This window comes from Xenopus laevis, chromosome 4L (assembly GCF_017654675.1).
Source record: "Xenopus laevis strain J_2021 chromosome 4L, Xenopus_laevis_v10.1, whole genome shotgun sequence".
NCBI classification, from domain to species: domain Eukaryota; kingdom Metazoa; phylum Chordata; class Amphibia; order Anura; family Pipidae; genus Xenopus; species Xenopus laevis.
Genome location: NC_054377.1, coordinates 33,037,213 through 33,053,060, shown reverse-complemented (window position 1 = coordinate 33,053,060; position 15,848 = coordinate 33,037,213). Strand labels below are relative to the sequence as shown.

General features: G+C 39.4%; 1 protein-coding gene across 4 annotated transcripts in view; it reads right to left on the bottom strand.

Annotated features, from left to right (window-relative positions):
* The window catches only part of edc4.L (enhancer of mRNA decapping 4 L homeolog), a 106,965-nt gene that overhangs the window by 48,630 nt on the left and 42,487 nt on the right, over positions 1-15,848 (bottom strand). For all 4 annotated transcript variants that reach the window (XM_018256430.2, XM_041589131.1, XM_018256432.2 and 1 more), the window contains 2 exon segments: positions 9,255-9,354; positions 1,868-2,048 (listed from right to left, as the gene is read on the bottom strand). In XM_018256430.2, coding sequence (XP_018111919.1) covers positions 1,868-2,048; positions 9,255-9,354 — 281 coding nt within the window.

Below are 15,848 nucleotides of genomic sequence, written 5' to 3'. Positions count from 1 at the left end.
AATTAAGGGATAAGACTGCGCAGGGGGGAGGCAGGGAGTGGGGCCAGTGGGGACTTTTGTCTAAAGTTCTCCTTTAAAGCGGACCTGTCACCCAGACATAAAAATCTGTATAATAAAAGTCCTTTTCAAATTAAGCACTTAGGCATAGAGGCGGGCAGGCGATTACTTTCACTTTGCATTCAGCAGTTACTAGATGTGACTCCCCACATTCTGCCTTTATCTTTACTATGTAAATTGTGCAACCAGTGCATGGGGATGAACATCAGATCCCCCATTCTGGTGCACAAACAAGATTCTGAGATGATGCAAGACTTGCCTTAATAACAGTGCCCACAAAATGGCTCCTGCCTTCTTGCTATAATTATGAGTTCCCAAACTGAAGGAAACAAGATTCAAATAAGAAAAGTGTATTGTGCTTGACTAACATGATAAAATAAGATTTGGAATCATTTTTTGGGTGACAGGTCCCCTTAAAAAGGCTTACAAGTTCAGTTTTTATTTTATACTTAACAATTCCTTTTAAGGGTAGACATGCAAAAAATATGCAATAGTTGCAAAAGGTCGAAACCAAGATATCAAATGAGAAAACATATGCTTCTCTCTTCCCTCCTGAGATGCATAACTGAAAGCTAAAATAAAAAGGTATGCAGAGGAACTGGATGAATCAGATTGCCACCTATGGTTATTGTATAGTATGTACATATAATCAATAGATACACAGCTGTGTGTGTTTCAAGTGATATTCATCAAGCTTCCTCAGGAGCAAATAAAAAAAAAATTGTCAGGGTGCTCTATAAGCCCCCAATCTCTGACGCTGTTATGAGGGTACTGCACACCACCAGGCTTCTTAGGGCAGAAGCGGTACTCAAATTTGGGGTATCTGCATGTCACATAATTTTAAGGAAAAGACAACTTTCTATTACTATTTTCCACTTCAGATAGAGCCTCTTTTAATGTGTCTAATCAATAATGTTTTATTGGCCTTTTAGCTCTGTCTGCACCGCCATAGCTTCTTTTGCTTACATCACCAACATGGAGGATGCTCTGCTTCTGTGCATACACTATCAACTGGGTCCACTGACCAGAATGTCACACTGAATCAGAGTAGGCAAAGAGACAGCCAAGGATGGCAGGTAAGGATGCTAGCCAGTAGGCAGGTAAAGAAGAAAGTAACAAATGCTAATTAGCACTGAACAAATGAATCTCTAATTTTCCTCCACCTTCAGCCAGCCCATGTTACTATGAAATAAAAATGCAATGTCTTCTATTGGCTGTCCTTTTATAGAGGTGGGCTTTTGGGAGAGGGTCACTGGAGATGTAATTGAGGGTTTGCTGGGAAAGTTGTTCTCACTGAAGATGTATGAGCATGCTCCAGCTCCTGGCAGAAGCACAGTTTTGTATTGAGGTTACCATGTCCTTTAACTAACGGCAAGCCTATGTGGTATCAAACGATTCAGAAGGTTTGTGGAATTCATATTTCTAATGTTTATAGTGTATAGTATTGAAAAGAGTTCGTTTTGTAAAAACTCTATAATCATTAGTGACACAGTCTTGCCAGTTAATTTACACAATTTAGGTTTTGGGCTTTCTGCAAGCAACACAATGCAATTCATAAAGGCATTTATATTTAGGATGATTTTACTTAACCAAGACAAGCGTTTGATATTTTTGGGTTTCGAGAAACCATACAGTTTTGGTACCCTATGAATTTACCTTATGGTACTCTGAAGTTCACTACTTTTTATATTCTGAAACATAATTTTTTTTTAACAGTTTTAATGTGCAAAAAACACGAACTTACAAGTACAAAAAATGTGTATAATATTAGTTTAAAAGCCAGAAGGTACAACTGTATTCAGTTAATTACCTTGGTTGATACTGTTGTTGTCTTCTTCTGCTGGGAGTACTTCAGTGTTCCGGAGACGACAATGATTCACATCTTGTATACCAAAACTGAGGACTGGGTGAGTGAGCAGGAATTCTGAAATGGATGTAAAGGTGGCTTTCCCTTCATCCTGATTTTGGTTCAGTTCCATTACATACAAAACCTGTGTGAGAATGAAGTAGCATTATTATTTTATTCAGACAACTGTCGCTGACAGACACATATTATAGAAAGTCAGATTATGTAATATTTACACGTTTATGGAATTGCATGTATTCACATATGTATTTTTTAAGTAATTAATTATGGCATGGGACAATAAAGAATAAGATGGTAAAGCATGCTTTATTATTAAATAATGATTGATATAATAAAAATGCAAAAAAGCAAGGGTATCACAAAACCATAAACTCACAATAACCTGAAAATGTACTTTATACACAATAGATAAGACAGCAAGGTTAATGAAACTAAAAAAACTGTGAAACCAGTGAAACAATCTGTAAAAAAAGGTAATATAATAATGCAAAATTCTACTAAAAACATAAAATAATTGACAGCACACTTATAAAGCCAATATAAAATGAAAAGGGTCGTTCACCAGTAAATTAACTTTTAGTATGCTTTAGAGAGTGATATTCTGAGACAATTTGTAATTGGTTTTCATTTTTTATTTGTGGCTAATGAGTTATTTAGCTTTTTATTCAGCAGCTCTCCAGTTTGCAATTTCCGGTTGCTAGGGTCCAAATGACCTTAGCAACCATGAGCTGATTTGAATAAGAGACTGGAATAATAGCAGAGGGCCTGTATAAAAAGATGAGTAATAAAAAGTTGCAATAGCAATATGTAGCCTTACAGAGTATTTGGTTTTTAGATGGGGTCAGTGACCCCCATTTGAAAGCAGGTAAGAGTCTATAAGAAAGAAAAAATTAAGGCTAATTGAAAAGTTGCCTAAATTTCCCCATTCTATAACATACTAAAAATTAGCTTAAAGGTGAAACACCACTTTAAACATTAGTGATACACTGAACAAACCCCTTAAGTTATTGCTGGAGCTGTCTTAGTACCACCTGCCTCTTCTTTGAATCAGTTTAAAGTGCAAGGATCATTCTTAAATGGCAATGACTCATAATGATAATCACTCTAAATGGATTATGAAATACATTCACAGTCCTCAATAAATCAGTCAATCAATAATCAGTTAAAGTGTAATGACACAAAGACTATGTATACAAACTGTGTGTAGAAATGTCATATAATTTAATACTTTTCTTATGTGCTGAAACTTTTGTGGCGTAATAGAATTTTGAAGTGTATGGTTGAGATGAAGTTGTCAGTGGCATCAAAAATGTTGTTTAATGCTTTTTGAGAATTATGTAGTAAAATTAACATACGGTAGTTTGGCCCTGTTCTGGTAAGCGGCAACAATTTTTTTTCTAACTAAACTAATCCACTGAATACATTAAATACATTATTGGTTACATGTTAGAAAGTCAGCAGAAGGAAAATCATTAAAAAACTACAAAAAAATATGAAGCTTAATTGAAAAGCTGCTTAGAATTGGAAATTCTATAACATACCAAAAATTAACATAAAGGTTAACTACCCCTTTAAACAAATTTTTATATTATTTGTATTCATCTAGCGCAGGGGTCAGCAACCTTTACTATCAAAAGAGCCATTTTGCCCCCTCTTCCACTAAAGAAAAATAGTCTGGAGCCGCAAAACATAACAGCTTATAAAATTTTAAAAGTTTTAACCTTTTTTTAATTTTAACTGTTACAACAACAGAATACAACAAACAGAAGTGCAATGTGCATGTGTAGTCCTACTTTGAAATAAATTAAACACTGAATAGCCCTATTAAATGCTAGTGTTCTCATCTGTTTATAGACGAGGACTATAGACATCCTTAAAATATGCGTCACATCCATGTCTATAACCCTCGCACCTGCTGCAGCTGGACTCTGGAGGCTTCTCTCGTCTTGAGTGTTTGACCACAGTAAGGACCATGATGAATCATCTTGCTGCGGCAAGGTCTTGTCCGTCACTCCTGTGATGTCTTATACAGCCCTCGCACCTGCTGGCGGCTTCCTGAACCGCGGTAAGCTAACCGTTAGCTTATCGCGATCGCACACTCAAGAAGCCGTCAGCAGGTGCAAGGGCTGTATAGACAACATGACCGAGCCGCAACAAGAAGGATGAAGAGCCGCATGAGGCCCCGGAGCCGCGGGTTGCCTACCCCTGATCTAGCGCCTGATATAAGATTTTACAATATACATTTTTCATCCTATAAGTGTGTAAAAAGTTAAATAACTTGTCTATGACCACATGAGTACCAATTCCATTGCATTCTAAATAAATGTTGTTATGGATGCAAAATGACTGCTAAAACCATTTTATGTACATGCTTGCAACTAAAGCAATTTAATTAGGTATGTTTATAAGTATATCCTATATAAATATATAATATAGATACATCTAATTCAGGAACGTAACCAGATAACAGCTCCCTAACACAAGATAACAGCTGCCTGGTAGATCTAAGAACAACACTCAATAGTAAAAACCCATGTCTCACTGAGACACATTCAGTTACATTGAGAAGGAAAAACAGCAGCCTGCCAGAAAGCATTTCTCTCCTAAAGTGCAGGCACAAGTCACATGACCAGGGGCAGCTGGGAAATTGACAAAATCTCTAGCCCTTGTGTTAGGGAGCTGTTATCTGGTTACGTTCCTATTGTTCTTTTGTTTGGCTGCTGGGGGGGGGGAAAGGGAGGGGGGTGATATCACTCCAATTTGCAGTACAGCAGTAAAGAGTGATTGAAGTTTATCAGAGCACAAGTCACATGACTTGGGGCAGCTGGGAAATTGACAATATGTCTAGCCCCATGTCAGATTTCAAAATTGAATATAAAAAAATCTGTTTGCTCTTTTGAGAAATGGATTTCAGTGCAGAATTCTGCTGGAGCAGCACTATTAACTGATTCATTTTGAAAAAAAAATTTTTTCCCATGACAGTATCCATTTAAGTAGGGATGCACCGAATCCACTATTTTTGATTCTGCCGAACCCCCGAATCCTTCGTGAAAGATTTGGCTGAATACTGAACTGAATACTAATTTGCATATGCAAATTAGGGGTTGGAAGGGGGGAAAACTTTTATTTCCTTGTTCTGTGACAAAAAGTCACAAAAATTCCCCTCCCCTCCCTAATTTGCATATGCAAATTAGGGATAGGATTTGGTTCGGCCCGGGCAGAAGGATTCCGCCGAATCCGAATCCTGCTGAAAAAGGCAGAATCCCGAACCGAATCATGGATTCGGTGCATCCCTATTATTAACGGCCCTGCCAAAGAAAGGTACGATTTACCATGAAAGGTGGCTGTCTTGCAGAGGTACTGTGTCAACTGGGATGCAGACAAAAAAGTGGATTTCAGCACTGAAACAGTTGATTATGGGTGTATTTGAGTATGTGCTCAAAATCCCCCCCAAAAATACCAAATGGTGTGTGTTTACTGTGTTTCAGCAGTGGATAGCAAGAAGGCTCCCAACGGCACAGAAAAATTTGCAGGTGACAAATAATAACATCAGTAAAAACATTGGTATAGGATTGTTATCAAGGCTTAACTAGTCTGATCAAACCAATTCTGAGAATCCATTACAAAATGTGATCAATCCAATTTTGAGAATCCACTAAAGAAATGTGATATTAGAAAGGCCACAGGTAACAAATGACTAAAACTGAGAGCACGGAATCAATTAATTTATCTCAAATAGAAAGAAACCCAAAATAACAAAAGGCATTTCTATTCCCCTTAAAGTCCGATATTAACATACAAAAATACATGCTGCTAACTAGTAAAACTTTATAAGGTGACATAATTAAAAGTGTATCTAGCTTTCCTACGGCTGATGCCACACAAAGCTCTTTCTCTGCCTGTATATAAACTTAGGTGGAGAAACAGCTGATTCATTTCGATCTGCGTCGGCATGTGCACATAAAGCATGTTTCTCCTCGTGTGGCAGCTGCTTTAGTTTTTCTTGTTTCCTTTTGTTTATACAGTCATATGAAAAAGTTTGGGAACCCCTCTTAATTCTTTGGAGTTTTGTTTATCATTGGCTGAGCTTTCAAAGTAGCAACTTCCTTTTAATATATAATGTGCCATATGGAAACAATGGTATTTTAGCAGTGACAGTTTATTGGATTAAGAGAAAATATGCAATATGCATCTTTACAAAATTAGACAGGCAACCCAACAGAGATATTACATCAATACATAGTTGAACCTCCTTTTGCAAATGTAACAGCCTCTAGATGCCTCCTATAGCCTTTGTTGAGTGTCTGGACTCTGGATGGCGGTATTTTTGACCATTCCTCAGTACAAAATCTCTCCAGTTCAGTTAAATTTGATGGCTGCAGAGCCATCCTGCTTCAAATAATCCCATAGATTTTCCATGATATTCAAGTCGGGGGACTTCTCCCTCTGCAAAAATGCCGTTGTAGATTTCGAAGTGTGTTTAGGGTAATTGTCTTGTTGGAATATCCAACTCCTCCGTAACTTCAACTTTGTGACTGTTGCTTGAACATTATCCTGAAGAATTTGTTGATATTGGGTTGAATTCATCCCACCCTCGACTTTAAAGGACCAGTAACATCAAAGATTTTTTTTAAAAAAATCGTTAGTACACATCAAAAAAAAAAAACACCAACACAAATTATAATTTAAAATCACAAAGCCTTTATTAATAAATAACTTACAGAAACGGCGACCATCGATGCTGCTGGGCTCGATTTCTCCTCCCTGGCTACTCTACTGACAGCGTGTGAAGGAGCAAGATGGATGCCTCATGCCTGCGATGCGATGCAGTGACTGCTCAGGCCCCCTCCTCCTCCTGCACTATAGATGAGAAGCGCCCACCTGGACACTGGAGAAAGCGGTGGTAGTGGAGGCGGTGGAGGGAGCTGTAAATCAATGTTGGCAGCGGCAGCCGCTTCTCATCATGTGACTGGCCAGGCCCCCTCCTCCTCCACCGCTCCCTGCCCTGGTCGCTCCTGCTCCGTTCCCTGCACATGAGTGATTGTTTCGATAGCGTTTGTATCTGCCTGCATTCCGTTTAGCTAACAGACCTACGTGTGCCTTGTAGCTGGATGCGATACAGCTTTCCTTTTCCCCGCTCCGCTGCACCTCCTCTGCTCCTGTGCCCAGTGCTAATCCAGCGCACAGTAAACTTTGATAAGTGGGGTCCTTCCTTCGCAATGTGCCGGGGCAGAGACAGGGCCCTTCTCTCTGTGTGCATCAATTACCCGGGAGGAGGTGAAGGTCCCAAGTACAATCAGCATTGCCACAAGCAAACTTACCCTGATGCGCAAAGAAGATCTTGTTCCACTGACACTCTCAGCTTTTGGACAGTCACTGTATCGCATCCAGCTACAAGGCACACGTAGGTCTGTTAGCTAAACGGGTGCTTCTCATCTATAGTGCAGGAGGAGGAGGGGGCCCGAGCAGTCACTGCATCGCAGGCATGAGGCATCCATCTTGCTCCTTCACACGCTGTCAGTAGAGTATCCATGAGGAGAAATCGAGCCCAGCAGCATCGATGGTCGCCCTTTCGCCGTTTCTGTACAGGACAGGAAGTGCAGTTTCTGTAAGTTATTTCTTAATAAAGGCTTTGTGATTTTAAATTATAATTTGTGTTGGTGTGTATTTGTGTTGGTGTGATGTGTACTAACGATTTTTTAAAACATTTTTTTTGATGTTACTGGTCCTTTAACAAGGGCCCCAGTCCCTGAACTAGCCCCACAGCACGATGGAACCTCCACCAAATTTGATAGTAGGTAGCAGGTGTTTTTCTTGGAATGCGGTGTTCTTCTTCCGCCATGCAAAGAGCTTTTTGTTGAGACAAAAATTGTTATTTGATCACATCAGTCCAAAGCACTTTGTTCCAAAATGACTTGTCAGCGACTGTTTGTGGCATGAATGCAGAAAGGGCTTCTTTATCATCATCCTGCCATACAAATGTTCTTTGTGCAAATTGTGCTGAATTGTAGAACGATGTATAGATACACCATCTGCAGCAAGATGTTCTTGCAGGTCTTTGGAGGGGATCTTTGGGTTGTCTGTAACCATTCTTACAATCCTCTGCATATGCCACTTCTGTATTTTTCTTGGCCTGCCAGACCTGGGTTTTACAGCAACTGTGCCTGTGGCCTATCATTGCTTGATTACATTCCTTACAGTTGAAACTGACAGTTTACACCTCTGAGATAGCTTTTTGTAACCTTCCCCTAAACGATGATACTGAACAATCTTTGTTTTCAGATCTTTTGAGAGTTGTTTGATGATCCCATGCTGTCACTCTTCAGAGGAGAGTCAAACAGAAGCAGAATTTGCAATTGGCCACCTTAAATACATTTTCTAATGATTGGACACACCTGCCTATGAAATTCAATGCTTAACAAGCTAATCCAATCAATTTGGTGGTGCCAGTAATCAGTATTGAGCAGTTACATTCATTCAAATTTTTGCACAGCAAGTTTTTCACATCTGATTTAATTTCATACAACCGAATACGGCTTCACTAAAAATCTTTGTTCAGAAAACACCCCAGTACTCAGATGTTCCTGGGAAATGAAAGACATACCACTGTTATCTTTTTTGTTAAAAGTGGAGTAAATTATTATGCAGGCTGAGAGGATATGACTGTACATATGCAAGTCTTCTAGGTTATTCAATACCATTTTACTTTTCACTTTCATTGTTGAGATGTCTATACTTAAATGAACACAAACAAATTCTTATCAAACATTGCTAAGACAATGTTTTGTCAGATAATTATCTGTATTTTAAATAAATTGCAGCCAATCCAAGCAGATCTGCATCCAGCCTCTCTGGCAATAATTGCACTGAACTGGCCTGCATGCACATGGAGCAAAGTTTTCATGCCAAAATCTTCAATGTGTGCACACAGGCCAATGCACTTAACAAAAGGAACAGATGGGCTGGAATAGGCTGTTTCCTCTGCCAAAACAGAAACACAGTTAGAGATACAGAAACAAATTCTGTTAATTGCAATGCATCGGCGTGTGAGCACAAATAGAGTGAATTTTGATACAAAAATGTATGCCTTCCCATTTTCCTGTTTCTCCACTTTGTCTGATATTAGCCTTAAGAAAATAAGTTTTTATAAATATAAAGACACACACACCCCTATCCTGTATGTTATTTTATCTGTTGAACGAAAATATAATGAAGAACATTTTCAAACAAACAAGAACTTTTAGTACATACATATTATATTGTTAAAAATATGTGCACGTTTAATTGCCCTCCTTAAATATGCCATCTACCAAAATATACATTAACTAACCTTTCGCTGAACATCAGTCAGTATCAGGAACTCTGCAGACAAATCCAATGATGCTTTAAGCCCAGGCAAAACACCAGAACTAAATGGGTCTGGAGAAAATCTGAAGTTGGAAACAGGGTGGAGATACAAATGAAAGTCAGTCAGATCTTAAGAGGGAAATGTCAGGGTAACTGCATTTTAGCAAGGAAATAATGTGGCAGGCAAAAGGCCTGAAACTGCCATGTGGGCCGTTGCCCTAAATAAGCAGGCAAAAACAACCTCTATTTGTATAACATTTTGTGTTATTGAACGGCGTGTTGTCATTGTCTTTAACACTAAGCCATCACTGCAGTCAATTTGCCATGCCCTTTGGTCTATAGACAAGGTAATCTCTCTCACTAAATGAATAATTTGTGTGACTTAACTCCCTTTATGCAATTATATTTGCATACAGTGAAACCATAAATTTTACATAGACTAATTTTATGTTTTCCTGCAGTGTTTTTTTTGTGACCCAATAAATTTTTAATGCAATTCAATGCCTGCTTTCCTGACTTAAGTAGTCCTGATGCTACCAAAAATGACTGTTTGTCCTATGTGAATGCTATTATTTGTGAAATTTAGTTTAGGGTTAAAATACTAACTAGATGCATATTTTGCCATGGTTCTGTCAGTAAATAATCAATTTAGTCTGCACCTAATACAGTCATGCACAAATCACTTATTACTTAAAGGAATTGTTCAGTGTAAAAATAAAAACTGGGTAAATATTTAGGCTGTGCAAAATAAAAAATGTTTCAAATATAGTTAGTTAGCCAAAAATGTAATATATAAAGGCTGGAGTGATTTGATGTATAACATGTCAGTCAGAACCCAACGTCCTACTTTTCAGCTCTCTTGGTTTACACTGACTGGTTACCCTGGTTACCAGGCAGTGACCAATCAGAGACTTGAGGGGGGGGGGCCACATGGGTCATATCTGTTGCTTTTGAATCTGAGCTTAATGCTGAGGATCAATTGCAAACTCACTGAACAGAAATGTACCATGTGGCCCCCCTTCAAGTCGCTGACTAACTCAGAGTTATAGAACTGAAAAGCAGGAAGTTGGATTCTGGCCGTTTTATTAGACATCCAGTCACTCCAGCCTTTATATATTACATTTTTTTTTTTTAAAGGGGTTGTTCACCTTCCAAACACTTTTTTCAATTTAGTTGTTTTTAGATTGTTCCCTAGAAATAATGACTTTTGCCAATTACTTTCCATTATTTATTTTTTACGTTTTTTCCAAAATCTAAGTTTAAAGTTGAATGTTCCTGTCTCTGGTGTTTGAGTCTGGCAGCTCAGTGATCCAGGTGCAGATTCTGAACTGTTACAATTTTGCAACATTTAGTTGATACATTTCTCAGCAGCATCTCTGGAGTATTAGCAACAATTGTATCAATTCTAACAGCTGCCTGTAATGAAACCCAGAGATTCTGCTCAGCAGGGACAAAGATAAGAAATGTATCAACTAAATGTATCAATTTAGAACAGTTTACAGGATCGGCGACCCCCCTCCCAGAGCTGCTTCAGAAGGAGAGAAATGACACTTTATACTTCAATATTAGAAAAACCGTGACACATAGAAAATAGAAAGTCATTGGAAAAAGTCGTTATTTCTGGTGATCTATCTGATAACAACTAGTTGTTTGAAGGTGAACAACCCCTTTAAGTTTTCTTTTATTCAACAAAAGGCAAATTGACATATCAGTACACATCAAGTAGACACGTGTGATCAAAAATATACAGTCCACATAGTATATGCAAGCAGGTATACAAATAAAACAGTATAGTCATCAAGGACAGGTTTGAATCAAAGCAATCACTGAACATTGGGGTTAGGATATACCTCAAGCCATCTCTCCCAGATTTTCTCAAATTTAGTTGAGGAGCCACGCGCTTCATAAGTGAGTTTGATAAGTGGTAAGGTGCGGTTGACCAAAGCAATCCAATACTGAACTGAGGGAGGTGCAGGCTGAAGCCAATGAAGTATGATGGCTTTTTTAGCATAGAATAGCAAAGTACGATACAAAATTCTAACATGGGTTTGTGGAACCATATCATCCACGACTCCCAGAAGACAGGCTTCAGGAGAGAGGACTTGAGGCAACTCCAGGTTATCGCTCAAACATTTATCCACTGCACGCCAAAATCGAACAATCTTGGGGCAGGACCACAAAATATGTAAAAAATCTGCGGACTGGTCTTGGCACCTGGGACAGGCTGGAGATTTATCTGGAAATATATTATGCAATCTGAGGGGTGTAAAATAATAAAGGTGGTGAAGAACTTTAAAATGAATTAATCTATCTCTAGTAGAAATAAGAAAGCTATAGCTAGAAGCAGTGGCATCCTCCCATATATCATCACTTATCACAGGTAGTATTGATTGCCATTTACGGCGGGCAGAGTCAAATGGAGAAGGTCCAAGGTCCTGCAAAGCTTTGTATAAGTTAGTATACTTTCTACCCTAAGAATATCTTCAAACCGAAAAGTATGATAAGTAATTGGACCCGGACCAAACTGGGCTCTACAAGCATGTTGCAGTTGCATAAACCGGAACACATTCAAACTCATAGGAGCCACAAAATCTTGTAGTTGCTGAAAAGTTGGAAATGACCCATGTTGCAACAGGTCTCCAAGGGTTTTAATGTTACGAATGGGTCAATATATAAAATCAGGCAGATGTCGAAGGTGGGGAAGATGGGAATTGCCCCACAGAGGGGTGTATGGAGTAAGCAAGGGATTTGACAAGTGCTGTAACCTCCGTGCAGTCTGCCAGGCATCATAGGGGGCCCTCAATACAGGAGGCAGAGTAGTAGAGTCCTTTAACTTTCTTTTAGGGCAGTGGCATAGGGATTCGATCGAACCCAGGATAAGGGAGTGAAATAACATATTGGGGTCTTCTGGATTAGGTACCAGCCACTCATGCACATGTGACAATTGTGCTGCTATATAGTAAAACCAAAGATTAGGGAGTCCCAGGCCCCCATTCGGGACAGTAGCTGTAAGAGACTTCCAGGAGATCCTAGGGCGTTTATCCGCCCATATATATGAGATCAAAGCACTATTGACTCTGCTAAAGAATGATTTAGGTATCTTCGCAGGAGCATTCCGAAAATAATACAAAAATTTCGGTAGGAAAATCATTTTAAACAGATTAATTTTCCCCCATAAAGTCAAAGGAAGACCCTTCCAGGAGGTTTCCGTTCTGAGAAAGGTACCAAGCAATGGTTGTAGGTTGTCATCAATAAAGGAGGAGTCCTTGGCAGTTACAATAATTCCCAGATACTTAACTTGGTCAGACCACTGTAATTGGAGAGATGGGGGTCGAAGGACAACAGGGACAGGGTCCACCGGTAAAATGGAGGATTTATCCCAGTTGACCTTCAAGCCCGAGTATGTCCCATATTCTTGGATAAGGGAAAGGGCATTATGAAGGGAAGGGCCTGGATCCGCAAGAAATAGCAAAATGTCATCTGCATACAATGCAATGCGCTCTTCGCAGGTTTTGTAACGGAGTCCAGTTATATTGGTAGCCTGTCTAATCATAATGGCCAGAGGTTCAATTGTCAATGCAAACAGTAAAGGAGACAACGGGCAGCCCTGGCGGGTGCCACGATACAATGGAAAAGGTAGAGAGTTGGAGTTATTAACCCTAATCTGAGCCTCTGGATGTGCATAAAGTAACTGAATCCAAGCTATAAATTTAGGACCAAAGCCAAATAATTTGAGTGTTTCCCACAGAAAGGACCGTTCTACCGTATCGAACGCCTTAGCAGAGTCAAGAGATACTATGATTCCGGAGCTGGAGTTATCATGAAGCATTTGCAGATTGGTATAGAGATGTCTAAGATTAATAGAGGTGGACTTAGTGGGCATAAAGCCGGATTGATCCGGGTGAATGACAGAGGTTATAACCCTGATCAATCGGTTGGCCAGGATTTTCGCTAATATCTTGGCGTCCGTGTTAATGAGTGATATTGGGCGATAGGAATCACAGGATTCAGGGTGTTTGCCGGATTTATGTATCAAAATTATCAAGGCCGAATATAAAGAGGGAGGGAGACGGTGGTCAACTAAGGAAGCATTGTACATAAGGAGTAACTTGGAAATTAGGTCTTTGGCTACTGTTTTATACCACTCAGCTGGGAGACCGTCAAACTCCTGGTGTTTTATTATTCGGAAGGGAATGTATAGCTTCTGAAATTTCTGCACAGTTATATCTGCTTCTAGGAATGCAACTTGTGGGAAATCCAAACGAGGGATAGGGAATTGACTCAAGTAAAGACTAATGGACTCTGGGGATTTAGTTATTTGAGATTGGTATAAAGAGGTATAATACTCCTGAAACGTCAAAACGATTTATATATTACATTTTTGGCTAACTAACTATATTAGAAACATTTTTTATTTTACACAGCCTATCTATTTACCCAGTTTTTATTTTCACACTGAACTATTCCTTTAAGGTTGTGATTCTGACTGTCTAGCGGACTTGCACATACTATACCATAGTGTAACAATAATGCTGAAATGCCTAAACCTTGTCATTAACACAGTAAATCTTGTATTTCAAAATAAAAGACTCCTGTGCTTATATCTTAACTTGCTTTAACACATTTCCCTGGTCCCCTGAAAAACATTAAATGGGGGTTCTACTGTATTTCCATATAAATTGTAATGTGTGCTCCTGAACCCATGCTTGTATAAAGCTATCCATTTATGGCAACATTTTACAGTCCGACGGAGTCCCCAAAATCGACCTGACAGCACCCTCGGAGGAACTACAGGAATATGAAAGAACAGTATAAAAGTAGCTTAAGGCTTTAACCCTTTCACTGGCAGACAATGTTTGCATTTTGTTTGCGTTAACTGCCAGCAGATTTTTGAACACTTTGTACTTTGGCGCAATGGGCATTTCCATTTGTTTATCCGAGAAAATTATATGTTGTTTTGTTCAGGACAACCTAAGCGTTCTAAATCTTCTAAAAAGGTGAATTTTGCCTTTAATTTTATCCAAAAAGTGATAAAAGCTGCAAGGGAAATGTTAGTAAACAGAGAATGGTTTCTTTGTTTAAAGGATATTGCGGTCTGGCCCTGGAATCTATAGTATTCTGGAAGGAACAGGGAAGCCAGTGGCCATGGAAGCTATAGTATTCCGGAAGGAACAGACAAGCTAGACAATCTATTCCAGTGGTCCAGTTCTCATATTGGAGCTCACTTTCCACAGGAAGGCTGTCCTGTGGAAAGGTATTTAATTGTAGTGAGTGTTTTAGGAGGTCTCGCTGAGCAGAGCACAGATCAGGAAGGTTATCTGCCTGTGTTAGGAACTCCCAGAGGGGCTGGGGTGCCAGCAAAGTATGCAAGGAGCAGGGGGAGACATGACCAGGTGATTGAGAGACTAAAGTGATTGAGGAAAGCCAGAGGGAAGAACTCCATGAAGAGAGCGATTGCGCTGGGTCGCGCTGCTAGGAAACGCTGCACGCAGCGTCGTCATCCAACAGTCGGATGCATGTAGTTTGTAGCTGAAATGTTTCTATAACTTACATTATATTCGGCGCCTAAGACTGGTTGCCTGCGTTTCCTCGCTGCACAACTGAAGGCACTGCATCGCTTTGTGGAATTCTGCACAGAAGGTGAGATAGACCAGAGGCTGTTGATATAATATCTCAGGAGGGGAGAGTCAGCAGAACTTAGTGAGAAACCCAGAATATTTCAGAGTGATTAAGCCACCCTGTATGGTGAGAACTCCAGAGTGGGGAAAAGCTTTCAATGTGTGCTGTTAAAACTCTAATAAACTGTGTTCCTGTTACCTTTTTGTTGGGAAGAGTTTGCTGAAACGCGTGTGTGTGCGCGCGTGCATGCACACACACTTTTTGCCTATTATTTTAATCTTGAAAAATCTTATTGAGCTGAACAGAGCAATCTGGGAATTTGATGCTACGTTAAATACCAGCACCCCCTTCATCCCCCTTCCTGATGACAGCTTGTGTCTAAGAGCAGAAATGTTGAATAAACCCATTTTTTTCTTTTTTACACACACACAAACTTTTTGCCTATTATTTTGATGCTACGTAAAATACCAGCATCCCCTTCATCCTCTCACCTCACAAGGAACAAACATGGAGTATCTTCAGTTTTCTTGTTTGTACTGTTAGCTCAGGGAAAAAACCAACATTTACGAATTTAAGAAGAAAACCTGACAGAATATTTGCAATTGGGGTAAAAGCTTGGACACAAGCAAGAGTCACAATGTTCCATTCATGTTCAGTGAGGCTGAAATCTCAAATATTTTTTAATTCTTTAAATTTTTAGAGAATTCCTGTTGCTATAGAAACGCACCAGCTTTTACTTGCAGAGTTTTTTTCTTGAATATATCAAGACTGTTTAAGGTAGTGCAATTTTACAGCAAAAACATTTTAACCAAATGATAAGAGGGCATTCTTTCTAGGTTATCGGTCACCCCTTTGCACAACCTTATTGTATTCATGTAGAGTAGTACAGCAGTGCCAAGATTGGACTTTTGACCATCTTTTGACCATCTAGCCTAGGCCATTTCATGGAGGAGTACAG